This window comes from Anabas testudineus, chromosome 22 (assembly GCF_900324465.2).
Source record: "Anabas testudineus chromosome 22, fAnaTes1.2, whole genome shotgun sequence".
Taxonomy (NCBI): domain Eukaryota; kingdom Metazoa; phylum Chordata; class Actinopteri; order Anabantiformes; family Anabantidae; genus Anabas; species Anabas testudineus.
Window position 1 is genome coordinate 20,316,049 of NC_046630.1, and position 27,948 is coordinate 20,343,996.

Here is a 27,948-nt window from a genome sequence, read left to right on the forward strand (position 1 = left end):
TGTCACCGGCTCTGTTCATTATTCTTCAGGGACAGCATTTCTAGGCACAGCCAGGGGCCAGAGGGAGTCCAGTTTAGGAACCACAGGATTTCATACCTGCTTTTTACAGATGTTGTTGTCCTGTTGGCTTTATCAGGCCAGGACCTTCAGCGTGTAGGCTACTGGGGCCATTTACGTCCAAGTGTGAAGCGGAAAAGGAGGCCTGCCCTCTCCAGGTTGGAGGAGGGATCCTGCCTCAAGTGGAGTAATTTAAGTATCTTGGGTTTTGTTCATGAGTGAGGGAAGGATGGAGGGTGACTTTAACAGACGGATGTGTGCATCAGCAGCAGTAATGTGGACGATAGACAGGTCTGCGTGGTGAAGAAGGAGCTGAGCTGAAACTGTAAAACTGTGTTGAAGCAGCTTCTCTGAAATTATGTAAATTGTGTGAACTAAAGCGAAAGAGGCCTTCTGCACCTAATGTGGGGTGTTACCTTCTCACCGGATTTCCACTCTTAACTCCACAGACCTCCTTGATCTGTAAGTGTCACACGCTACATTTCACGTCGAGTTAGGTACCTAATGCAAAGGTTTAAAAATATTTTGCATACATGCCCCCAAAATGCTATCCCTCTATAACCTGCTTCTACTTGGGTACATAGGCTGTGTGAAGTGGTGAGGATCTGTGTGATGGCCTACATTCCTGCACATCATTCTTTTTAGTTTTTTACTTTTTCACATTCCATTGTTGCAGTTTGGTAGTGACTGACAACTCTGATCAGCCTAACTGAATCCATTAGCCTTTAAAAGGAGCTAGGAGCATTACAAAATGTTAAATTCAGACCAAAGGAGGTTCAATTAAATTTATAATTCATATCAATTCATTTTATTTGTATAGTGCCAAATTACATCAGAAGTCAGCTCAAGGCACTTTACAGTGTAAGGTTTAAGAACTTACAGAGTATAATTGTATAGAAAATGACATAGACCCAACAATTCTATTGGAGCAAGTTTTAGGCAACAGTGGAGAGAAAAAACTCCCTTTAGAGGAGTGTATCAGTAGAGGTCCCCCAACAGACTAACCTATATCAGCATAACTAAGAGATGGTTCAGAGTCACCTGAACCATCTCTAACTATAAGCTTTATAAAAAAGGAAAGTTTGAAGTCTAGTCTTAAATGTAGAGAGGGTGTCTGCCTCCAGAACCTGAACTGGGAGCTGGTTCCACAGGAGAGGGGCTTGGTAGCTAAAGGCTCTGCCTCCCATTCTACATTTGGAAACTCTAGGAACCACAAGTAAACCTGCAGTCTGAGAACGGAGAGTTCTGCTTGGAAGATATGGAACTATGAGGTCTTTAAGATAAGATGGAGCCTGATTATTAAGTGATTTATAAGTGAGGAGAAGAATTTTAAATTCAATTCTGGATTTTACAGGGAGCCTATGGAGAGAAGCTAACGTAGGAGAAATATGATCTATGCATGGACTAGTTTTTCAGCATCACTTTGGGACAGGATGCTCCTAATTTTAACCGTTTCTCAGGAGGAAAAAGGCAGTTCTAGAGATGATGTATGAAGTGAAGGAGATATCCTGGTCAAAGATAACTCCGAGATTTCTTACAGTATTACTTGAGGCCAATCATCTGTATCATCTGCATAGCAATAGAGATTTATAGCGCATTTCCGAATAATATCGCCCAAGGGTGACATAAGTAAATTTTGATGTGCAAGGAAGACTCATCATTAACATGTACAAACTGTAATCTGTCTGATAGATACGATTTAAACCAGCCTAGTGCTGTTCCTTTAACCCCAATGACATGTTCCAGTGTGTGTAATAAAATGATGTGATCGAATGCAGCACTAAGATCTAACAAGACGACTATAAAGAGTAGTTTATTGTTCGATGCTAATAGAAAATCGTTAGTGACCTCTACAAGTGCTGTCTCTGTACATTGATGTACTCTAAATCCTGAAATCGTTATACAAGATATTCCTGCAGAGGTGGTTACATAGTTTCTTAAGATAAAGGTTAAAGATTAATCTTCAACCCTCTAAAATAAAATTCATAATAATTAATTCATCTCAGAGGAGGACATGTTGAGATCACTAACATGTGGTAAATTGTTAATAGAGAGTGTCACCATTACCATAACTACTGCTGTTCAACATACTGCATCTGCAGTTGCATTCAAGAAACACATTTTCCAGCATCAGCATATTTTAATAAACAAAGAGCAAGAACCACAGGCCCAGAAGTTCTAGCCTTACTGGAGATCTGTGACACAGACTGCAGACAAAATGTTGATTTGTACCCAAAACATTTCACAATTACAATCACTCTTACAAAAAAAAAAAAAAGATTAATTATTAAACATAAACATAACTATTTTACCCAACCAAGACAAACATAATCCACCTCCCCCCATGTCACCACATTTCATTTCTGTCCTTTATTACGTGTACATACACTCTTTCTGCATGAGGTGGTATGGATTATATTTGAGACAGTAGATCTACATATTCACAACATCAGACACTCTATTTTAATTGGATTACTGGTGTTATGCCAGCTCCCACAGAGAGTAAAGCATTATGGGTTGTTTGTAGCCCTACCTGGCTAGCAAGTTTTTTCAAGACTGTTTGTCTTTTAAGGTCAGTAAGCTCTAACAGGGTTAGTTATCCCAGTTTAAACTGCAGGACTGTCCAGTGGTGTATGTAACACTCGCATTCCAAGTCGACTAGTATCTGCTGGAAGTGAAGGAGACAGCGATCTTCTATTGCTGTAGATGGTCTTTGGGATTGTGTCCTGAATCCCTATGAAAGTGCAGTTCTGTTTCAAATGTCGTAATCTTTAAAATATGACACCGAGATGACCTCAGAATGCCATAAACCCTTCAGGTAAATGACTTCCTGTTACCAATTTCACTGCCTATGACGAGATCAAAACATTTTCCGTCACTCTTAACATCCAGAGATTAGTCTAATTTCTTCGGCTTGTGAGTTTTCCACATGATAACAGCAGTGAAGGCACCTGTAAAGAACATAAGTACAGCATTAGATTGACATCGTGTTCTACAATTGCCTCTTCAAGAGACGTTGGCATTTTTCCTAAAACGCTATCAAATTGGTGAGTTCACAAATGGCTTGAACCTTTAATTTTCTGACATATCAGTACAACACATTTTCAGTGTTTTCACATGCTGACAAAACTCTGTTACTCTAAGGAACACCGTTTAGTTTCCTGGCCAGACAAGATCAAGTCAGATGGATTGAAAGTGTTCTGCAGTCAGATGAGTCCAGGCATCAGCTTGTTTTCAGGAAAAACTGATGTTGGGTTCTCTGTGCCAAAGACAGAAAAAGACCATCGAGACTGCCTGCAGTCCAGATCTGTCTCCTCAGACGTCAGCAAGTACAGACTGCTGAGCAGCTGAGGCAACACTGCAACAGTTAGTGTCCTTAATTTCCAAATGATTAAAAAGAAATAATTAGAAAGAAAGATGATGATGTTGTAACACAGTGGTAAACAAGACTGACCCAATTTTTTTGTTGCAGCATCAAACAATGAAATTACGTCTATTAACAAGTTACAAATAAGCTATCAAGTGCAGAGAACCTGAAGTGATGTCGTTGACACAGTATATATATCAATACTTGAGTGTGTGCAGCCATTATATTTACCTATACAGAGGAGCAGTATCACTGCTGCAATGCCAGGCAGAATGACCGAATACTCCCGAGGAAGAAAATACTTGTGCAACACATGGTCAGTGTCGACAAATGGCTGGAAAAGGACAAAATAAGACATAATGCATTTACATTCAATACCTGCTAGCATATCAATAACAAAAATGTGTTGTCATATAATCGATTTCAAATTATGGTGAAGTACTTTCAAATTATACATTTTAGAAAAGAAGAAATCATCAGTACATATAACTCACTGGTGGGATTTTCAAATTGATGATAACACATGCTTTTTTTTTTGGTTAATTTCAGCATCCTATTAAAACACTTCACTTCAGAAGTGAGTGTATTTGGTTGAGGCTGCCATAATGTGCAACAGGAATAAAAAAGAATTAAGCAAATTTTAATTATGCTAATAGCCTCCACCTGCTGACAGGTTTAGATACTGCTGTGTGTAGATCCAGCAGAAAGGTTTTAGGAGACATGGTTTAACATTTAAAACACCTGTATTTGATTTAACTCAAGCTGCAGAGTTGTTCAGCTGAAAGACACGTTTGGTTGAAATTAAGCTCTGTAATCAGGGTTATAGGAGAAATAACAGAACGTACCAGGACGATGACCCAGACCGAGTAGTATGTGAACAGCACAAGGCTGAAGACAACAAGACTCATGCCAACTGCTTGATCCACTCCTGTAGCCTGAAAACAATGAAACACAAAGTATGCAGAGAGAACAACAAAGCATCTAACTGCATGCTTCATTAACATGCACTTAAATCTTTCTCTGCACTTCAAACCTTAAAAAACAATCTTCCACTTATACCCCAAGAAAGTGAAACAGCTCTTTCTAGAGCACTTTACTTTGAAGTTTGTCTTCTTCGCTTAGATATTTGCTTGCTTTGTACCTCACTTGTTAGTCGCTTTGGATAAAAGCATCTGCCAAATAACTAAATGGTACTGTAAACGTAATGTACTGTGGTATTACAGTATTGCACTTCCACTGACCTAGGACACAGGCCAAGAAAGATACAAAAAAAAGAGTCCTGACTGTTATGGGCCAAACATCAACACCCTTGATCAAACATTTCCCATAACGCAATTAATGTGACAAAATCAGAATGGTCTCTTTCAGAGACATTATGCATTGTAGAAGATGGACCCAGTGCACTTTCTCACTGGTTAACCACTGCTGACCACCGGCTCCCAAACCAGGGAAGATAAACCCACGTCAACATGAGAAGAGCCTGAATCATTATCACTTATCACTGATTTTATGAATAGCTGATAGCTTGATTATATTGTTATTATATTCATTTCCTTTTTACTCAAGGAGTAGTCCTTCAAGCTTCAACCTTCGTAACTCTTTCCTACACGTTTCTATCATTACTACTATTACTTTCTGGCTCATCTACTACTGGGATTCTTTCCACTACTAACTCTTGTTCCTGACGTCATCACAGAGTCTCAGGGGAGCTGACGACCTCCAGCGTCAGCACAGTGCTCACACACTAACGTTTACAAGAAGCGAGCCAAACTCCATTCAAACATGTCCAACGTTAACAGCTTATTTGCAAATACATGTCGAAGATTAGATATTAGTATACAAATGAACACCAAGCAGGGAGTGGCTAAGGAATATGGTTGTTTGTCGAGTTTTACAATATAAATAAACCAAACACATGCGAAAAGCTAACGTTGGTTAACGACTAACCTGTTTACACCAAGTATCAAGCTAGTTAACTAGTTTCTCGTAATTGTGCCCACGTAAGCGTCTTTATCGAGTTAAACTGTCGGACGTCCTCAGTTTACTAATGTATGAATTCGAAGTGTTTTAATGCACCTGTTTAATCAGCTTATCGTTCTTACCATTTCTAACCTGTGCTGTGTTGTGTCCGCTGACGGTTCCGGTTCTTCTTCTTCTTCCGGTGTTAAATCCAGCTCAGCGGGACCATCAGCGGGACTCTGTTGCCTCCTACTGGTTAAACCGAAGATTCGCCGTAATCCACTCATCCTTGATCGATCATTTCCTTCAAACACCATTAGATTTTAAATGTATGACATTATGAGTAAGACTCATTTCAGAGTAATAGCAACTTGCAATAACAGTTCAATGTTTTCACAGGCATGGTAGTGTGTATTATGTGTGCAAGAGAATATATATAAATATACATGAAATATATAATGATGGTGATTCCAGAGTTGACCATTTTATTTAAAATGCACGATTTATGCAAATCATAATCAACCGTGGCATAGTTTAAATACAGATACAGTTTTATTTCGGCATTTGATATACATTTAAATGTATTTTTCAGCATTTTAATACAAATACAAAAATATTTCAGATCAGATTTTCCCCCCACAAGTCAAGACACAAAAGTGCTGTCAAAAAGACCTTTGACAGAGTGATGATTATTCAATATATTCATGCTAAAAGCAAGGTTTTTCTATATCTATATTTCTTGTAATTTTATTAGTTCTCTACTAATTTATTATATTTCTACAGATTTTACAAAAATTTTACAACATATGATTTGCTGAGTCAAATAAGCTACAACATTCAAAATAGTGTTTAATTTAGTCCCCTTTACCATAACCACCACAGCTTCAACACAATATAATCCCAATGTAATTATACATCAATTCTGTTCAATTGAACATAGTCAAAAAAAGACAAATCCCAATCACCCCATATATAAAGAGCATTAAGCTTTATAATAAAATATCAATACAACAGGTTACAGAAGGTTAAGTACCACGGTAAGTAGCACTTCCAGAATAAATCACAGTCGTAGACATTACACCACCACAGTTGCTCCCATGACTGTATATACATAATAAACACACCCTTCAGTGTATGGAATAATGTTTATCCTTTAAACATACAATGTTGGCAGTTATATAAATCTGTAGACCAGCCTGCTGGTCTGAAAGAAAAAAAGATTGCAGGGCTACATGCATAAGAGTGGAACCCTACATATTTTATATGTACAGGGGCTGACTACATGCACATAGATCCTGTAGAGAACTATATTTGTCTTACTACAAAACTGATGTTATAAATACGGACTGCTATTGAAAGAAAGTGAGAGAATAGAGGTTACAGAAATGACAGTGGAGGTGCTGACGGCATGGATACTTCCACAGTACTCTGTACTACAGTATGTTTTGTGCTTCAGTGAGGATGGCAATGGAACATTTTGCTGCAACTACAATTTTTAACAGCTACTTTTTAACAATAGGACTAATGTAGAAGAAGGGATTAATGGACCAGAGATAAAAACTATAGTGGAGTATCAACAAAGAACACAAACTAACACACAAATCAGTACAACAGGAGCGACCGTGTATTATATATCGTCAGTACTGGTACAAAAGGAGCTTTGTGCTACTGCAGGACTGACCTCACTATAGCCAACACCCGGGCCACATCATTATGAGCTCTAAGTGACAGGGACAGATTTTCCTCCAGCCCATACAACTGCTATATGGACAATAAGAATTTCTTTTTACTGCACTATTTTTACATGAGTCCTGCACATCAAGTAAAATGACCTAGAACTAAAAAGTGCAAGAGTTCTGGCTAAACCTTTTTGGTGAATACTGTATGTGCTGATGTAGGCAGGGAAGCCTGTCTGAACATTTCTTACTGATAGTCTTGACTGACATAAACAATTACCTCAAAACGTCCAGCATTAGTCGACTGATCAATCAGTGACCAATACGATCATCCAAAAGGGCAAAATGACTTAATATTGCACCTAGATATTAAAAATGCATGTAGAATCTATAGTATAGGTAGTGTTAAACTGGTTCCTTGTTGAGACAAGTTCACAGAGAACTATCGATAGACTGCACTTCACCTGACAGGAGCTTTTTAAGTCTCTTTTTTTAGATTAGTGATCTCATCAACCCCACTTTCAGCAGCAGGCAGCTGATCTGACTTAAAAATGCTCTGATAAACCCACAATATCCACATAGCACCAATTAGTAGACATTAAAGGTTAGCAACACAAGTGAGACACTATCTAACTCTTTAGCGTAGACCAACTAAAGAGCTAGATATTATTCTCTGGAGTTAGAAGAGACAACAAGTAAAGTATATATTTTACTTACATTCATCAAAAGGTCAGAAACTCAACTCAGAATAAATGCTAATGTAGCTATATACATGCTGGCTGTATAAAACGGAAACTGCAACATGCAACATACAGTGTTTTCGGCTGGCTTGCATATCAAAATCTACAGCTCGAAGTCCCAGCCATTCAGAAAGTGCCTGTACTCTGGGTTAGTTCACGTGTGTACTGAATGTGCATAGAGAGCTTTGACATGACCTGAGTAAAGTCCCATAATCTGAATTAGTTTAGAAGAGCATTCCGATTCAAAGAGCAAGTTATCAGTAAGTGCACAGACAGCTTTATATGGCCAGCTTTATGAACACAGGCTGTGTTATCTCATAAGAGCAGCTTTTGATAGATTCACCAAATTGCATTTTGTCCTATAACACACAGAAATGAAATGCAGTAAGTAATGACATTTACAAATCCAACATGTCATTTTATACAACGGTGTCGTCTGCTTTTCCTATTTAGTGGTTTATATCATTCTCCGTCCACATGTGCAAAATTGTATATAGTGTGCTATACAACATCATCAAAGAGCATTAAAATATAATAAAAGCTTCTATTCGAGTTCCAGGCTGATTTCAACTCAGTCTGCCCTCCGTATATAAGCATTTGATGGCTTCATCGGAGCAAAGGAGAAAAGACAAAAAAAAAAAGTTTGACTTTACCACCCGTTCTGTATGTACTGTGCTGTATTGTGATCAGGTACAGGTACACTGTCTGGCAGTACACTTAGAAATGTTTAACTTTAAGAGTTGTGTGCACCATTATTTCAGTTATGCACTACAATTCCCAATTTGGAAAGTAATCAGTTGCACTGGGTGTGCTTCACATTGTTCATTTGTTCAGTATGTAGTGAATTCCCATGTGGTAAGTTGGTTAACAAATTAAGTCACTGATTAACTGACCTATAACAGTTTGCAACACAGGATAATGTCTCCATAACAACATGTCTGTTAAAGAATTTGAAAATAATACTAACTTTATAAGCTGTAGCTGCATTTAAGCTCTTGGCAGTTTACATTTGTAATTTGTAAATTAGAATGTAAATTAGATTGTCACCTGGCACCACCCTCATAATGGAAGATAACAAATTACATTTCACAGCAGACATTTTGACTCATCACACACTGGTGTTCATTTATTTTATATGTCTGTTGTTAGAAAGTTGCACCTATATGAGGGCACTACTACAGGGACTTGGTGTCTTGTCAGTACATCTCAGACATATGGCCATGTCAAACTACTGTCCCTGGTGTTCATGGACGATTTGCTCAACCAACTCACTGCTACCCTCCATGCCTGTACTTATCCTACTGTCACTGTTCAACATATTCAAATGTCTCTGCCAACTACCACAGGCACCACAGGAGTAAACTACTCCATCAAACAACAAAGCTGAACCAGGAACTGGTTTGAAACGCACCCAGTGTAAAGGAAATGTTTCCTGGACTATTGCAAATTCCTATGTATCTGTAGATGGCCAAATGGCAGGGAGGACTTTACAGACATCTGTTCTGTAAAGATATACCTGCACTATAACAACCACATGTCATGTTGGATGTTCCGATCGGCTTTTTATATAATTTTAACAGAAGCTTGGGGAGCCTGATAACTTACTAGTTAGTCCTCACTAAAAGGCCTGACTGAGCACTACCAGAGCTGCTTAGTACTGTGGAGATAGTGAAGAGACAAGGATGGCATGAAATAAATGTCCACACAATATTCATGAGAAGGAATCAATGCATAGCACTGTGGATGTTCCTAAGTAATAGCAACAATGTCATTTCACATAAACTGTGAAGCAAGTCACTTAAAACTGTGGAGAGGTGCTAGAACAGCATCCTGTGAACCAGCCTCATTGAACAGTATGGCAGCAGAGCAGTTATATTACCCGCTAAAGGCTTCTGAGTGAAGCTCACCCTTCAAGCCAATCAGAGGCCAGTTATTTTAGAACTGCTGAGATTAGCAGAGCGTGGTGAACTGATTTTGAAGTTTCATTGCCTAAAGTTGTTTAGGTTTATAGTGTAAGTTGCAGATTTGTGCCCATAAATTAGATGCTGTTAGAGAACAAATAGAATTTGTGAATTGTGAAAACATGGTAACTGTGTGTTACGCATCTCCCACTACCTGATTAAACTGACTAGAAATAAATATCTCTATCACAGTAGTTTTATAACCAGCTATAAGCATTGAAGACAAGTTACATGCTTGCACACACATTATTACAATTAGCTGTCACAGAACCATTAACTAGTTGATAAAGCTGGAGGTGTGTTGATGAATCTCTCAGTGAGTCTCAATGACCACTGGCTCAAAAACACCAGGTGTTCCTCTGGGAAAAACACACAAACACACACCCTGAGATGAAGAAAACTGAGCTGGTAAAACATTGCAATGAATTAAATATGCACAGTGATGTACCTGTTGGCCAGCTGTGTCCCACTGAGGGCAGTAGTCCCGTCTTTGCTAACAAACAGTCTCAAGTTGCTGTCTGAAGAAAACAAGAAATCCAGAAGAGGCGTTACGGATGCACAGAGGTTGAGCTCAAACTTAACCCCCAAAAACTGAAACCCTGTCAAACCTTCGTTGTTGCTGATGTCGGAAAAGTTCTGGCTCTGGATAATCTTTTCCACAATGTCATCTGCATCGATGCGGGTGTCGTCCACACAGCTCGGCTGCCTCTCTACGCTGTCCTTCTTCCTCCTGTTGTTGGGCAGGACAAATACAAATTCAGGGAAGATGTATATTTGAAACACACCAACACTTCACTGCAAGATTGCAGGCACATCAAGCTTTTGCTCCATACTGCCAACTATCACATTAAGTCTGCTGAGTTTCTAATGTTTTCAGTAACTCCAGATCATCCACTGTAACATGACCTGTTAACATGAACATATCACTGACGTACTTTTATTTTATTAAGTGAGATTGTTAAGCTGTCCATTCTTGTTTTTGCACTGTTTTGAACTCCGTCTTAGCCTTCCCCACGTGAACAAATACGCACACATACTCACAGATTAGAGTACATTCCTGAACAATTCCAAGCATGTTAGTTCACCTGTGCCGGAGATTCACCCCTAGACTTTTATCAGTGTCACGTCCAGATGTACACTAAACTGCTAAAGTATTCACTCACCTGCCCTGACTCGCATATGAACTTAAGTGACATCCCATTCCTAATCCATAGGGTTTAATATGACGTCGGCCCACCCTTTGCAGCTATAACAGCTTCAACTCTCCTGGGAAGGCTGTCCACAAGGTTTAGGAGTGTGTTTATGGGAACTTTAAACCATTCTTCCAGAAGCACATTTGTGAGGTCACACACTGATGTTGGACGAGAAGGCCTGGCTCTCAGTCTCCACTCTAATCCCAAAGGTGTTTGAGGTCAGGACTCTGTGCTCTGTGGAGGTCAGTCAAGTTCATCCACACCAGACTCTGTCCTCCATGTTATTATGGACATGGATGACACTACACTACAAAGTTGGGAGCATGGAATTGTCCAACATGTCTTGGTATGCTGAAGCATTCAGAGTTCCTTTCACTGGAACTAAGGGGCCAAGCCCAGCTCCTGGAAAAACAACCCCACACCTTAATCCACCCTCCGATGAACTTAACACTTGGCACAATGCAGTCAGACAAGTACTGTCCTCCTGGCATCTGCCAAACCCAGACTCGTCCACCAGATTGCCAGATGGAGAAGTGTGATTCATCACTCCAGAGAACGCGTCTCCACTGCTCTAGAGTCCAGTGGTGGCGTGCTTTACACCACTGCATCCAAAGCTTTGCATTGCACTTGATGGTGTATGGCTTGGATGCAGCTGCTCGAACATGGAAACCCATTCCATGAAGCTCTCTGCGCACTGTTAGCTAATCATGGAAGTGATTGGAACACCTGATTCCGATTATTTGGACGGGTGAGTGAATACTTTTGGCAAAATAGTGTATCTCAACAGCGAGATCAAGTCATGACAGTTCTGCACTCTCAGATGTCAAACAACATGCGTCTTTACCTGGAGGATCTATTGGACATGAGAGCTGCTGCAGAAGGTGGAGGAGGCCTCTCTGGTTTGGTAGAAGCTGCTTTCATGTGACGCTCATTGGGCGTGGAGGGACATGGCTGGTCAGAGTGGGTGAACCCACAAGAAGTGCTGCTGCTGCTGGAGGACGTGTTCCTGTGGTGACTCAGGTCAGTCAGGCTCGAGCATCGAGAGTGACCTGTGCTGTAGCCTGAAGGAGAGGGCGGAGAGGTTGCTGATCTGTAAACACATCCTGCCAAACTCTCAATATGCAAGACACCCATCTCAATTTATGTAAGAATACTGACACCCCCGCTGAACAATCGCTTTTTTTTTTTCTGAATTGCTGATCTCAAGTGATATCTTTCGTGATTGCGGCTAAAGAGCTTATGTGTACCTTAATCTGTCTGCAGCACCCGTTTTATACACCACTCTGGTTTGTTCAGATGTTAAATGGTGTGCACATACATAGTGCTTTTCTGCCTTTCATCGAATCAAGAAAGTTTTTATACTTTAGGTTGGACCTCACCACAAAAGTCACTGATTAAGGCAGAGCTGCCCTGCAAAGACCTTGACTTTCCAGAATGTAGTTTTACAGACTTCTAATGTTTATGTTTGTCATGAGGTCACGCATAAAGTGTCAAAGATGAAATGCAAGAACCTATAGCAAGTCCAGTTGCCACTGAACAGTACTTTTGGGATAACCATTAACTAATTATCTCCTTTTCTATCCTTACAACTGAGGTCTAACTAATTTACAAGTTAAAAGGTGCCAAAATATTTCCAGTTACTGATTTGAAACTAAAAAACAGCATTAACATTTGTTCATTGCAGGGTTTTTTTTTTCCCTCTTCAAAAATCCACTAAATATATCACGTGCCAGGGTTGGACAAACCGTTGCATCATGAGTAACCTGGCTTTTATTCTGACGTGCTTTCTTTTTCAGTTGTGTAAAGTGAATACTTCCTCTATTACTACCGGTCTTTATAGATGTCAGTTCCTGAAATGCAGTTTTGTTAAATTCTATCGTTTGTGTACCTGGTTTAGTCTCAAACCACCTCTATTGGTCACTCAATTGGACACACCCAGAAGTTACAAAACCCCACCCTTCTGACCTGAGAATCCCTTTTCCTTTAAGTCTTGTGCATGTTTGTTCGCAGAATACAGTTTTTCATCTACTGTATGAGGTCAGTGTTTAATGGATAATGGTGTCATGGATGGTTTGGAATCACGGTTGCCTGATGTACTTTATTTATTTATGAGTTTACTCTTGAATTTTGTTTTATAATATTGCTTGTGATATTTCCTGTATGAAATGAAATGAGCTTTCCCCCCACCATGGAACTGTATGTTTCCAGTGTAGTTGCTGGTCATAACAACCTGCCCAGTATTAATGCTGCTTCTTGTTTTTGTTCTGTTGGAGTTTTTTCCTCCCCATTTTCACCAAGTGTTGCTCAAGTGGGACCGTTGGATTTTCTATATAATTCTTTATACAGTTATGACATACAGTTAATAAACTGTCAATGCACCAACATTTCTTTGTTTCATGTTAAAAGCCTCTGAGTGACATGAGAATAATCCCAGATTAGAAACATATTTAGTAAGTGTTAAATAAAAAAACCAAGGACGCAAATAATGTTGGTTCACCAAACAATGGCTAATTTTGGTTAGGCTATACTTTTCAGCTCGGTGGATGCTGGAACAATCTACTAACTTCTAGACATTCAGAAGCGTCACTGCCAAATTTAAAAAATCTGCTGAAAACAGACCTGTTCCACAACTTTCTCTGCACTTAAATCTTAAAAAAATAAAATAAATAAATAAATAAAATAGCACTTTGTTTTTCTCTATGCCTTATATCTCACTTGTAGGTCACTTTGGATAAAAGCGTTTGCCAAAAGACTAAATCTAAATGTGTTTTTCCCTTTCACTTTCTTTTGTTTTCTTTTTTCACAACCTTTTATTGTTTTACACTAAATCATAGTCAAGACATTTATAAAAAAATAAAAAAAAGGCTGATATGGAAGTGAACCGATGTCTACAAAGTAATATGAATTAATTAAAAGCATGAAACTAAAAAAAGCTCTCTGACCTGATATCTTGCTGTGCTGGCTGGCATAGCTGGCGCTGCGGAAGTGACCAGTGTGAAAGACCTCATCTGGGCTGGACACACTCGCTCCCTCCTCAGGCAGGCCTGAAGGCAGAACACACACACGGTAAATACACACTGAAACTGGTAAAAGACCAGAGAGCCCGTCTCTCTGTTGTCTGCACCATAAATAATTTCATTATTGTTTATTAAAGTCCCTTTGGACACAATATTTAAATATAAAATAATTTAGACATACTGTAATATGTAATGCAAAGTGTCTACACTACCCTGTAATCATGTGTGGCTTAAATTCAGATGGAGGTGTTTTACTTTGGTGATATGAATGATCTTGTGTGAAAGTATAATACAGATCTATCCCCACTTGAGTTTTCATTGACACAAGTAGTAATAAACTGGAGGTACCATCCAGTTCCACATGTCAGAGAAGACACAGGGAACAATAATTCTGAGCTGTTACCTTTGCTACGTACTGACGACTGCCGGGGTTTAAAGGCTCGAGGACCCTCCATGACGCCTCCTGATGGCTGCACTGGGGCCTCGGTGCTCTCCCCCTTACAGTCCAGCTGCAGGTTGGGGTCCTCATCCCCAGTGGAGACGGATTTGGCCGTGCTGGGAGGCCTTGTGGTGAAAACACAGGCATTATTCACAACAAAGTCACATGTGCTTTTTAGACATAAGGAAAAGACACAACATGTACTGGACACAAAGTGTAGTTTAACGCAATGAATGGACCAACTTATCAACTCAGTCAGCAGTTGCAGGCAGCGGTAGCTGCTGAGTCATAACTTAACCCAATCTGACGAAACTGAATGCCGCCGTCCACTGTAAAACACTAATACACTATAGTGAAAACAGGTGGACACTAATTATATGTAGATTTTGAAAAAATGAACTCACGTTTTAAAGCAAGGATCACCAGACAGAAGCGTCATCCCAATTGTTACCTATAAAAAACACAGATGTGTCATTAAAGTGTCAGTGTGTGTGTGTGTGTGTGTCAGTGTGTGTGTGTGTGTGTGTGTGTGTCAGTGTGTGTCAGTGTGTCTCAGTGTGTGTGTGTGTGTGCCAGTGTGTGTGTGTCCTGCCTTAAGGATAGAGTTGTCCTGCCGAGTGTTTTTGGTGTCATAACCTTCCAGGATGCAGCAGCGAACTGTGGAGCCTGATCCAGCAAATTCTGCAATGTTGAGATCAGCAAAGCCTAGCTGGAGACAGACAGACACGAGAAAACAACACAAAGTGAAAGTATTTGATGTGGAAGGGCAGAATAAGACTGGTGTAGAATATTTATTTTTAGTTTGTTCCCTTCACAGATCTCAGTAAGCAGGAAAGAGTTTTAACTGCTTGGTTATTTAAATGTCCACATTCAGTATATGACTTTAGTAATTCAGTAACTCACACTCAATCAGCCCCATTGTGTAAGGAAGTGAATTAAGGGAAACAGAAGACACTGACTATATCTAGAAGGCAACAACCTCATTTAGCCTACATGTTCATGCTTTTCTGCCCAGTCAGCAGCCACTTGAGGGGCCACAGTTTATGTTGGTGCTGGGCAATGTACTGTAGATCTATGTACCTCACTGTCACAGTTGTTCCATGTATGTATGTCTATGTATGTCCACAAATCTGAACCTGAAACTCATAAAAATCATTTGTTGAAACAGTTGTAGCTGCTTATTTATTGTATTATTATTATTGTTGTTGTCCTATAGCTGGTAAAGCAACTCCTCATGCAAAGCTGACTTTTCTAGATCCAGCTATGTCATTATGTCACTTTGCAGTTGGTCACGTCCAGAGATGCTCGACCTTTGTGCTGATCTAATCTCTCGTGAGGCATTGGATGAATTCCATGACATTTCCTGAGCTTGTTCATGCTCATCAGCCTTTTTGTTTTGACCAGCATTTGAGCTGTCCTCTCGTGTCATTCTTAGGACACAATCTGAAAGTTATACACAGGCTAGCTGATAGATTTATAGGCAAAAGGTGGAAACAAACATGTTCAACAAAATATTTTCTGCTTGACCAACCCAAAGCTTTCCACTGCATCTCCCAGTCATCAACCGATAAAGCCGAAACTCTTATCTGTGGTTACAGTTGAGGACGTATGAACTATTAAACAACTGTACAGTATCTCCATGACAACTGAACCAACTCAAATATGTTGCCCAGGACAGTGAGACTGTTAAAAGGTTCTGTAAATAGTTAATGTGTGGACTTTGAGTTAAGATCTTTGGTGAAGACAGTTGTATTCTGCTGCTATTTTTCCATCTGGAATCCTATTTTTCATTTACAGGCAACTGAGTTTTGCAGAATGGTATTCTGGAAGTCCAATCATGCAAAAGAGTTGGCTTATTTACAGTCAGCTGGATCATGACTCAGACACTTGGTTCATGTTATCACCACCATTAATCCCTTATACTCATTCATGATAAAATATGGATTTTGACATAGTGTCAGCAAAAAGACATAATCCCAGCTATTCTGACTGTGACCAGTAAATGACAACCTACTAAATGATGAATACTGAACTCACTTTGAGACGAATGTATGTTCATTTAGAAATCTGTTTTCTACGTCATGCACCTGCTGTCACATGATTAACATCCGGCCAGTCAGTCAAATGCTAATCATGGTTTTAAGTCTCAATTCTTTTTGCAGGCACTTTTCTGCAGGTATCCTCGACCTTGGAGCTGTATCTCTCAGTCCAACCTGTCCAATGTTCTTGCTGCTTGTTGTTGTTTTTTGTTGCCTGCTGTACTTTTTTCTCTTCTCTCACCCCACTCACTCACCCCAACCAGTCGAGGCAGATGGCCGTCCACCCTAAGGCTGATTCTGCTGGAGGTTTTCTTCTTCTAAAGGGAGTTCTTCGTTTCCACTGTTGCCTAATGCTTGCTCAAATAGGTTTGTTGGGTTTTCTATATAATTCTTTATACAGTTCTAGTTTTACTTTGTAAAGTCTTAAACCTTACACTGTAAAGTGCCTTGAGCTGGCGTCTGTAGTGATTTGGCACTATACAAATAAAATTGCATTGCACTGAATTGATTTAAGAAGCAAATTCTTATTTCAGTCTAATATTGACATGTAACCTCTATATAGCTTAAACTACAAGACAGGTGCTTCACTACACACAAACACACACCGCAGTAAATGATGTAATCTGGCCACTTCACAATACCATCTGACTGTTCCCTTTTTATAGCAAAGCCTTGTGATGTTGTTACATCTTTTAGTATCACCCACAAGCCTGTTGAGTAAAGGATTATACACACTTTTAACTTTAAGAGCTTATCTGTGTGGATCCAGCTTAAAGATATCTTACATATCACTGTAGCTGATAATCACATAATCAAGCAAACACACTTACTTTTGAGAAGGTCTTTCCTCCTTTGAGCTCCTAGGAAAACAAATAGAAAAGCATTTAGGGGCCAGAAACAGCTGACTGTAATTAACTTTAAGAAACATATGTGACCTAGAGTTCTCCCTTCGTACAGGTATAGTGTATGTTACTGTTAAAGTAATGGTTGGATGGCATTATAGTGATAACTCAGAGAAGCAAGAAGTGGTGGCTGGGAGTTTGAGTTTACCTTGCGCACAGAGACCCTGCAGATGCATGGATCCAACATCCCAGTGCCTGGATTAGCACTCATTTTACACACAAAAGAGAACTTCTTCCTCCATCGCACACAGTTCTGCTGTACCTCCTCCCTGTGCGTACACACAAACACACGCACACATACACATGGTTCAGGTTAGATTAGACTTAGATAGGTTGTCTCGAGGGCAAATGTGCAGTGCATACAGTTTAGTGTGAAAAATATGTAAGTCTTAAAAGAGAGCCCAGCTGTGTTTTATGGGACTGTCTAGAAGTAGAGCCTAATTCCCTTCCCTTCCCATACTTTACCTTGTGTCTTAGTCCCTTCCACAAAAAATAACAACTGACCCATCATCTGATGTCTGTTTCTGATGACGGCGGATCATCTGTTGATCAGCTGTTAGTCAGTTTGTGGCCACTTTTGTTGGATTGAAGATTGTATTTGTCCAAAATATAATTAAAACAGACAGTTACCACTGTCTCCACAGTGTTTTTTTTCCTTATATAGAATATAAAGATCTTCTCATATATTAAACCCAGTTTGCAGTGCGTCACTATGTAAGTGATACTCAAATGCATCATTAGCTTATGATTTGAAAGTTGTTCACAGCTCTTTGTCATGGAGGACTACATTTCTTTGATCCAGATTATGTCTCTGACAACAAATAAAACAAAAACTTGGTGTTTTACATTGGCTCTGTTTTACTATTATAACTATATTTGAGTATAAAACTGCAGGTGTTGTGATGCAGTTTCATATCAGTGCGATCAGCTGCCACCAATCAACAACAGGTGTCAGTAACGGGGTGTGACAGTCTAGTACAAGACTTTAGCAAAGGATGGTCTTGTGTATCCTTGTTTGTCTCTCCTTAGATATTGTTTCTCAAACCTCACACCTTAGAATAAAATAAGAGGCTTTGGAAGTTCCTTCAAGATGGAGGAGCAGGACACCTTCCAGGGCGAGTGAGGATCGAGGATCAATCCATTAAGGGAATTGGCATGTACCCTAGTTCTGTGGACCCTGAAGACCCTCTACCATCATTACAGTGCTCCCGCTTGCACATTTTCCACAGGATAATCCAGATTCACCAAGTATATCACAGTTTTTATAGAACAAGTTTAAGAAGTTAAAGATGACCATATCCAGTCCTGCATTCTGATGAAAAAGCACAGGCCTGTAAAGTTATGAAGCTTTAAAAATACACTTAGGTGAAAAACTAAAGAAGTGCATACAGTAGATACAGTACCAGCAGTTAAAGCAGTGTCTGTCACTCAGTGTCAAAGTCTAACTGGGAATGGTCATTAACCGTGTGACTTGCATGTGATGTCAGATGGTGGTTTACCATATATCTGCAGCGTGAGGGTGTGGAAGTGGTGGTGGATTACAGGGGAAGTACCAGTATGTGTCTTTCCCAGGGCAGCACAGCTACTACAACTACACAGCTTTGCTTGTGAAAACACTGAACCTGAACCTGAATGTAAACCAGACCTGAACTCACACTATTTTAGTAAAAGCCAGAAAACAGTAAGTCAACTTCATTTCTTTCCCTCTAGAATTTCCCTCGCTCACTCTACAAACAGACTTTTCTCACTAAGCTAACAAATACTGAGCAAAGGTAAGCTCCTTCATTTGACATCAACAGTGTTATCAGACTACTAATACTAATACTAATACTACCTGCTCCACACTCTCACACCTACACACACTCGGGCCAACAGCTTTCGGAGCTTGTCCCGACATGACTTGTAAACTGTGATGTTATCTGTCCCGGCCCAGCTCATGTCAGAACAGACATTACATTCAGCCCTCTGCAACATTTCAGTTACACAAGGGCCGACTCAACCTGCTGCTTTGCTGATAACAGTCAGCTCCACATGCTTGTTCTTTGGAACAGAACATCAGGAACAGGAAGGTCAACACTCAACACTGAACGCAGCTTATGGACAGAGCCGAAAGCAGAGTTGCATAAATAAAAGCAAAGTTGTAATAAATTGTAATAAAACTGCTCCATCCTGACTGAATGCTATTAATGTGAGACGGGGCTGTGCGTGTATCTTAGTCAAGTTGGTGTCAGCTGATATAAACTAAACATTTCTAAATCTACAACTGTTCACGATCATATTACAAGAGGACCTGCAAAAGAATCCATCTGTAACAAATACTTTTAGTTCCAGTTAACAAGTTAGCAAATATATGAGGCGTTGTCTGTGTGAGGTCCGTGGATGTTACAGTCATTTTATCAATTTCTACATAACATGAATTAATATTATTATTAATAATTAACTCATTCATGAGGCACATTTGTTGCATGCTGGCACATGTCAAAACCTTTAAGCCTTTTAGCTTTGCTCATCTATTTTGTTTCCATTGCATATTTTCTATTCTTGGTCTTTTTTCAGTGTCAGGATCGTTGTTGTAATAGTCCCAATGTGTTTCATACATTTTACTTTTACTTCTGAAATGTGGTCTTATTTAATTAGTGATAAGATTGTAGGCCTGGATCGACAGACATTCTTTGCAAACACTAACATTTATCAGACAACATTTCCCCCTTATCTTAAGGGTGACCTGAGGTTTAAAACTTTGAAAACAATATGCCCAAAGGCTGGAAGCTACCACCCACAGAATGACCAGACAGGTTCTGCCACTTCTTTTCTTACAGCCCAACCTCCCTGCATTCACAAACACACCATTGTGCAGCAGCTAGACACAAGCAATGCTTCCTTTCTCAACATTGGACTATTCTGAAGTTGCCTTTTATGAGCCCTGACTTGGGTCCAATTTAGCATCTTGAAATAGCTGAAACATCCAGTCTGGAGATAAAAACAATTAAAAAGTCATTAATAAGTACTGTATAAGTAAAGGAAATATTACTAGACACAATTATCTATCACAATTATCTTTGTCTATTATTGTCTCTAGATCAGTACTCTAATGGTAATGCTGGCTGCAAAAGCACAGAGACAATTCACAGATAAGGGAACTCCACAGCTCCAAACATCTGCTACTACGGCCTCTATATCAGCTGCAAGACCAATGTGCCCCAAGTTGATCACAATTTGTGGGCTTCTGCTTAAAATTTGTGTCACTGCCAAAACCTTTCGCCATGACTATCAGGCCTTTGTTCTTCTATGAACATGCTGTATTATACAGTAAAAAGGCTATGAGCCAATATTGCTTTGCTTTATTTCCACACAGCCCTGACTGTACACAAGCTGTAACAAATACTTGTATAGGTGGACTGTGGATTCATGTGTTTACACAACACTACAGGACAGTGCTGCTACAAATGTGTAATGTGTGTAGGGTAAAAACACCCATCTGACAAACATCTCCTATTGGTTACTCACACACACACACACACAAGCAGATGCTCATGTACACACAGTTAGAATCTCCTAACCTTACTATTAATTTCTTTAATCTACATGACAGATGCTGACTGATTAATGAGGGACTTGTTTTTTCCTCTGTAGTCTTCTCCCTGTTCACTGGACTCATCTCAGAGAGTTGCATCTAGTTAATAGAGATCCGGTGACCTGGTAAGGCCAAAACAACTCACATACATCTCAGTAACTCTTACAAAATAGTGGAGATGCTTGTAGGCTTCTGAAAGATCCCTACACCGCCAACATCCATCACCCCGTGTGGCACAGTCCTTCTGTTCTCTGGGCACCACAATCACCAAGTATCTCCAATGGAAGCAGAAGATCAGCTCCCCAACTAAAACGGCACAGCAGAGGTTGTACTTCCTAATCAGCTGAAGAAGGTTCCCCCACGACACACACTCTGACCTCAGATTACCACCGCTGCACCACATCAGCACAACTCTCAGCGCATACTGGTCTTTATTTATGACTATTTGTGTGTGTCTCCAAATTGCAGTCTGGTGAATCCTGTTCCTGTTCACAATTTTTCTTGAAATGATGAGTCCACCTGTAGCAAATTGAATTGATTGGACAGTTTGAACACTTGCCCTACCTCAAAAAATTACAATAACAAGTTTGAGAATCGGGTCCAATGACTACAAGCAGAAGAGTAAGTCTACATCTACAAGGCCCAAAAGGAATAAAATGGAAGTTTTGAAGGGGCCTAGTCAAAGACCTGAAAGAGCTGTGAAGTTCAGGGCTCTTATTATGTATTACTTTTTCACTGTGGCGATGTTGCTGGTGGATAAACTTTCCTCTTCAAAATTAGCCATAACCCAGCATGTCTCAGTGTTTGAGCAGTGGTGTTAGAGCAACATATTCACATTTTTTTCTGCAGGTGTCCTCGGCCTGGAGCTGTACATCTCCAGAATCCAGTTGACCTGCCCAATGTTCTTGATGCTTGTTGTTGTCTTTATTGCCTGATGTTCTTTTCTCTCTTCTCTCTCCACTCACCCCAACCGGTCGAGGCAGATGGCCGCCCACTATGAGCCTGGTTCTGCTGGAGGTTTCTTCCTCTAAAGGGAGTTTTTCCTCTCCACTGTTGCCTAAAGCTTGCTCAAATGGGATTGTTGGGTTTTCTCTATAGTTTTTTGTATAAATATTTTCTGTAAGGTCTTAAACCTTAAACTGTAAAGTGCCTTGCGATAATTTCTGTTGTAAATTGCCGCTATACAAATAAAACTGAATTGAATTTGTGAAAACAAGGAGCACGTTAGAGTGGCAAGATGCATAACATCTTCACGGAAACACTACAATGCCAGCTCTTCTAACATGTTTACCATGACAATGTTAAAGCCAGGAGATACAGCCAGGTACACAGAACACAATAATGCAACAATTTTTAGCATTTGGCATCTTTACACCACAACATTGTATTAAGTTAAATCAAACACTTAAGATGTGAGTGAAGTCAAGATTTTCAGCTTTAATTTAAGGGGTCTGACAAGTGTGGCATTAACCTTTCAAGACTTACAGCCATTTTCATACACACACACCCTAAATTCTGAAGGGCTCATAAATAATGGAACAAACTACAACCATTAAGAATTGCCTTTAATACTTGACAAACTCCTGAATAGCTTTTTGTTGTATATTTTGGGTTATGATCCGCCATATGCACTTTAGAATTGATCCTGCTACTTTTATCAGCTGTTGTGTCATCAACAAACACCAGTGACCGAGGTCCGTTGGCAGCCATACATGCCCATGCCATAATGCTGCTTCATGTCTGAAAAATGATGTGGCATGATTTGGATCATGAGCTTTGTCAGACAGGCATTAAGTCTTTAATTCATACCCAGCATGGGTGTTTCCAAAAGTCCTGTAGCCACCAGTCCAGGTAACCTTACTCATAACTTTCAACTGTTAAACCAGGGCTTCAATGATGATTCCAGTCTCTACCGCAGAGTCGATGAAAGCAGAGATGCAGATGTTCTGGTCAGGGAGTTCGAGGGTAACTAAGTGAGGGGATGGGGGCTGACAGGCTTGGTTAGTGCTGGGCTCAACAGCAGCCCCTGTCCTGCTATCTAACTCTGTCTTTTGCTGGACAATGTTGAACATGGTGGCCTTCACCACTGCAATACAAACAGAGACCTTTTGTGCTCCTCTGGGGTCAGGCTAGTTCTTCCAATCTGCATAGGGTTTACGGGTTTGAACAGTGGAAGGACTAGCCGGCTGAATTGGAAGAGGAGGAGGAGAAGAAACATTGAGTTGCTGGAAATAAACAAGTGTTATTTTCTGGGGCTGAAGTGGTAAACTGGTCTGGGGCTTAATAGCTGGGGTCTGAACTGGGAAGTAGACAAGAATTTGTTGATGGGGAAGAAGCTATGTACACTGGGAGGAATATGTTGACAGAGGATAGGCAACACAATCACTCACTCGCAGAAGATCAGGTTGGCAACAGATAACGGAAGCTAAACTGTGGCTTCAAATGAAGCGGCACAATCTGGGGGATTGGTGTTGACAGACCTGCTTATATGGAGAGACTGGTGCACAGGTGAGGCTTATCAAGTGATTAGGCAGAGAGCCATCAAGGTGGTGCTAAAGGAATCAGGGGACAACCTGATTTTAGTGCAATGCCATATTTAATGACCAGAAGAAGAAGATGCTGTAATTACATTTGATCCAAAATGTTAAATTTGCTGTGTTAAGTCGCTTCTTCTACATGTTTGTAAAAACTGGCTGAGTCTCTGACAGAAAATTTCAGGTTTCAGCAAATTATGAGATTTTAGATTGCACCATATCCTTCCATCAGCATAAACACACCTGACAGCAAATAGTGAAAGCAGACTACAGCCTCTGAGCTGACTCAATGGTTAGACACTAGCACATCAGACTGGTTACACTTCCCTTTTCCAGAGTCATACTGTGAATAGAAACAACCTCTCAACTGCTCCAGTTCTCCTCATTTCAAAAAGCAAACCAAACCACTGTAAAGCTATAAGAAAGACAAGCACGGAGACTGTCCATGCTGCTCACATAAATATTCATCCTACTGTAGGATAAGTAATTTTTAACTACCAATGAGCGACAAAGCTCCAATAGCCAATTTGAATACCGTCGATGACCATTTCTAACCATTCACTGGTGGAACTGCCATGGGACAATATATAGATATATTTAATGCTGATCATTATAGAGCTATCTAGTTCTCGTAAGGTGCGTGTTTCAGGTGTAGCTTTTATTAAGATACTGGTTCAGCATGTTGTTCTGTAGTCCAAACTCTGGGGGTGGGACTATAAATCCAGCAAATTACTAGGTTGGCAGGTAAAGTAACAAGAGCCCACAATGGAATCTCCCACATCTGTTCAACTCTTTTTAACATCCTTGCAAATCTCTCTGTTACAAACATCCACTTTGCAGTTTCTTCTTTAGTGGTCCAGATCCAATAATCCCCACCATTATCTTGATTCATCATTTCATTGATGTTTTATGAGTGAAACAATGTGAACGACACCTTAATTCATACTACGACTTCTCAGCCTTTTTTTTATGACCCATTAGGCTGCTGTTATTTTCGTCAGTCCCTTCCCTGTGAATGCCAAGATTGTCACTATGTACAGGTACAGCGCTTAAGAGAAAATGTGGGCTAACATTAGGGCATCTATAGCATAGACTGCAAAATAGGAAAAAACGTTTCCTCTGAACATCTCCATTTGGATAACACACCAGGTGAATAGATTAAATAGGTTTGAGCAGTGAGTGTCAAACGGTACTTCTGATGTTAGCTTTTTCATATCATTACAGCTCTGACTCTCCAAGAGGCACAGCAGGTTCTGTCCTGCTATCTCTCTCTTTGGCATTGAAGGAATTCTCCGTTTCTCACACATCTTTCAGCTCAGGCTGCAGATGAGTTGTGGAGCTACTTAGAATTGTTGCAAGCCTTTCCAGCAACTATGTTTGGGAGTTTACCACATTTTGCAGCACTCCTTCTAAAGATTTAAAATGTTCTGGGATTTCGGCATTTCTCTGCATTTACATACTGTCTCTGTTTGTTTGCGTTTGTGTGTGCTCTATTGGCTCAGTGTAAGAAACTAAACATGTGCCTGCTAGCCCATCAGACAACCTGGAGAATGCCCTGTATGCACAGTCCCAAGTTCCTGCCTGGCCCTGACTGTCACTATCTTATCATCACACAGAGGCTGCAACGTGTGGTACCATCATGCCTGTAAGATCTATACCAAAATCTACTCACCGACGCTATCTGCAGGAGGCTTGAAATCCACACTACAGAGGCAAATCCTGCATATATGTGCTGGGCAGGTAAATAAAGTGTCCCAGCAAGTTTCTGAATAAAAGTAAGCATTCTTCTTATTCACTACCTGTCCGAAAAAATTATGGCACGCAGTCATCGTAGCATTGTTTTGATACGTATTTGCAATGTCACAACATTTATTCCCGTACAGAGTTGCATTAATTTGGCTAATCCATGTGTGAAAATGATATGTCATGCTCCCTGAACCACTCTTTCACAATTTGAGCCTGATGAATCTGGCATTGTCATCTTGAAATAATTCCCATCAGGGAAGAAAAAACTCTATTGATGTAATAACCTGGTCATTCAGTATATTCAGGTAGTCAGCTGACCTCATTCTTTCTACACATAACGTTGCTGAACCTAGACCTGACCAACTGCAGCAACCTCAGATCATAGCACTGCCCCCACAGGCTTGTACAGTAGGCACTAGACATGATGGGTGCATCACTTCACCTGCCTCTCTTCTTACCCTGATGCTCCATCACTCTGGAACAGAGTAAGTCTGGACTCATCAGACCACATGAACTTAATCCATTGCTCCAGAGTCCAATCTTTATGCTCCCTAGCAAATTCATTTCCGATAAGCCTCACCGACAAGTGGTTTTCTTAAGGCTACACAATCCCTTTAGTTACCTTCGAATTGTTCGTGTGGAAATGCTCTAACTTTCACTATTACACATAGCCCTGAGTCCACTGTTCTTTTTCTACGTTTTAATTTACCGTTAAACATTTAAATGATTGCCGATCACAATCAAGATTTTATTCCAACCACATTTCTTTCTTGAAGCTGATGATTCCCCACTGTCCTTCAAGTTTTTAATAATTTGTTGGAAAGTGCGTAAGTTGCAGCTATATCCTTATATGTTTTCTTTGCTTGATGCATGCCAATAAGCCTTCTGAGACAGATTACTATCATGACTGCAGGATGTGTCTTCCAACATGGTTGTTTAAGAAATGAGAAGCCAATTAGGGTTAAATAACTTGTACATAATCATCCATGCAGTAATTACAAACTGGGAGGCTCTTACCCATTTGCTTAGCTAAATCCAGGTGGTGACGTTTTTTTGGACAGGCAGTGTATTAGGACGGTTACTGTAACTTCTTGAATTTAAAATCTGTGCAAACTAATGTTCCTGAGTCAACAATACAAACCAGCAGAGGAAAAAACTGACACACTAAAACACAACTAAATGTGTTCAAACATGCAAAACCTTGGTGTGGTACTTTGAGGCTTGTCTCTTTTACTTTGAACCTACAGACCTGTCATGGCATCTCCCCTCCGCTTATTCACATTGAGCCACAAACATACTGTAATTAGACTGTAGTTTTGCAGAACTCATGGTTGTGTGAATGCTGTCTCACAGCAGAAGACAGAAATTTCACAAGAAGACTGGGGATAAGATACTGTATTGAAGAATGATGCATCATGTAAATTCATACCAGTTTTACAGCTCTCTGCATCCAATAAACTCTCTCCCCTATCTGAGACAGGACACTAACAACAAACAGAGGCGAGCTCTCCACTCTGGTGTATCAGAGCTTGTCTACACAATCTATTTCTGCTCTATTGGAAGTAGAGCAGAGAAGCCTATAGTCCACCACTGAAATTTGAATTTAACATATGTGGAGCCAAAGTCTGTGAGCCTTTGGCTGGTGGCAGATTAATCACGCTGTACAGGTTTTAGTGGCTCACAATAAGGAAGTTGTCATAAATACCTGGATGACAAGATGGCAAAGTCCCCACCATCAATCAGACGGATCTTACAGAAGAGAACTCCATTGACAAAAGGCACAGCCGTGAGCTCTTCCAATGTGAAATGCACTTGAAATTTGAACTTCTTCTTTTTCATTAAGAAGGACATTGTTCCCAGTTGTTGGAGTGTGCTCATGGTACAATGAACACAAGTGGATGGACACAGCAGGAAATGACAATGGTGAATCTTCTGGCTTTATAGGGGAGGTTGGAAGCCCTTCTTTAGCTTGAGGTTAATCATTTCTGAAGTGATGAGTAGACCTGGAATTTAAAAAAAACAAAGCTGTTATACAACAATATGCACTCGTTTGATTTGTAACTGAAGCAATGAAAGATTTCTACTCCACATTATAAACAGACTATATAATCACATCTGCTCTATTGCTTATTACAGTCACGTTTGATCATTTCGCTGTGTTAAATCACTTTTATGCAGTTGTCCTGTAGGGTTGATCGTCTTTTCTCTAACGTGAACAGACTCTCCCTGTGCAGACAGCTGCCACGCAAACACACAAGAAGCCACACGGGGCTCAGCTCTGTACAACACAAACCTCCTCAAATCTCACCTCTCCGTCGGTCTGCTGCTCCTCATGCTTATTGTACAGCTGTGAACCACTGCAGAGGACTGGGCAAAAGGACACTTCGCAGTTTCTGCGGCTCAACACATGTTCCCCGAGTTTTCCCTCTTCGGTGAGCGGCTCCCTGAACGTCTCAGCGCTCACTGGGACAGTTAGGGACCGTCCACAAACTCTGAGCAAAGGTGTGCGAAGAAGGTCAGGGACAATGAAAAATGAATATACTGTGCTTGTACTGAAACTACTACTACTATTAATATTAATAACAATAATAACAGGAGCAAAAATTACAAAATTCTGATTTGTATACATACATTTTGGATCTCATTTACATGTTAAATTTCCACACAATATAAATAATAAATCAAACTCACCATCATTTTCAATTTGGCAGCTAGATCCTATTTTAACTAAAATTGTTGATTGC

General features: G+C 40.1%; 2 protein-coding genes across 4 annotated transcripts; both read right to left on the minus strand.

Annotated features, from left to right (window-relative positions):
- Window positions 1-2,182: 2,182 nt before the first annotated feature.
- dpm2 (dolichyl-phosphate mannosyltransferase subunit 2, regulatory) lies at window positions 2,183-5,610 on the minus strand. 2 transcript variants are annotated; one of them, XM_026338852.1, is made up of 4 exons: window positions 5,527-5,610; window positions 4,270-4,359; window positions 3,656-3,758; window positions 2,183-3,008 (listed from the first exon to the last, which is right to left on the minus strand). In XM_026338852.1, the coding sequence occupies exons 1-4, from the start codon at window positions 5,527-5,529 to the stop codon at window positions 2,953-2,955; spliced, it is 252 nt and encodes an 83-aa protein (XP_026194637.1). In that variant the 5' UTR covers window positions 5,530-5,610; the 3' UTR covers window positions 2,183-2,952. The 2 variants fall into 2 exon arrangements, with proteins under 2 accessions (XP_026194637.1, XP_033181715.1); XM_033325824.1 differs by lacking the exon at window positions 5,527-5,610 and adding an exon at window positions 5,372-5,518.
- Window positions 5,611-5,854: 244 nt separating this feature from the next.
- fam102ab (family with sequence similarity 102 member Ab) lies at window positions 5,855-27,691 on the minus strand. 2 transcript variants are annotated; one of them, XM_026339522.1, is made up of 12 exons: window positions 27,513-27,691; window positions 26,910-27,207; window positions 17,499-17,619; window positions 17,279-17,308; window positions 15,002-15,118; window positions 14,814-14,860; window positions 14,374-14,534; window positions 13,896-13,997; window positions 11,798-12,014; window positions 10,369-10,490; window positions 10,209-10,278; window positions 5,855-10,119 (listed from the first exon to the last, which is right to left on the minus strand). In XM_026339522.1, the coding sequence occupies exons 2-12, from the start codon at window positions 27,080-27,082 to the stop codon at window positions 10,074-10,076; spliced, it is 1,206 nt and encodes a 401-aa protein (XP_026195307.1). In that variant the 5' UTR covers window positions 27,083-27,207; window positions 27,513-27,691; the 3' UTR covers window positions 5,855-10,073. The 2 variants fall into 2 exon arrangements, with proteins under 2 accessions (XP_026195307.1, XP_026195308.1); XM_026339523.1 differs by lacking the exons at window positions 26,910-27,207; window positions 27,513-27,691 and having other exon boundaries at window positions 15,002-15,114.
- Between the last annotated feature and the right edge of the window lie 257 nt (window positions 27,692-27,948).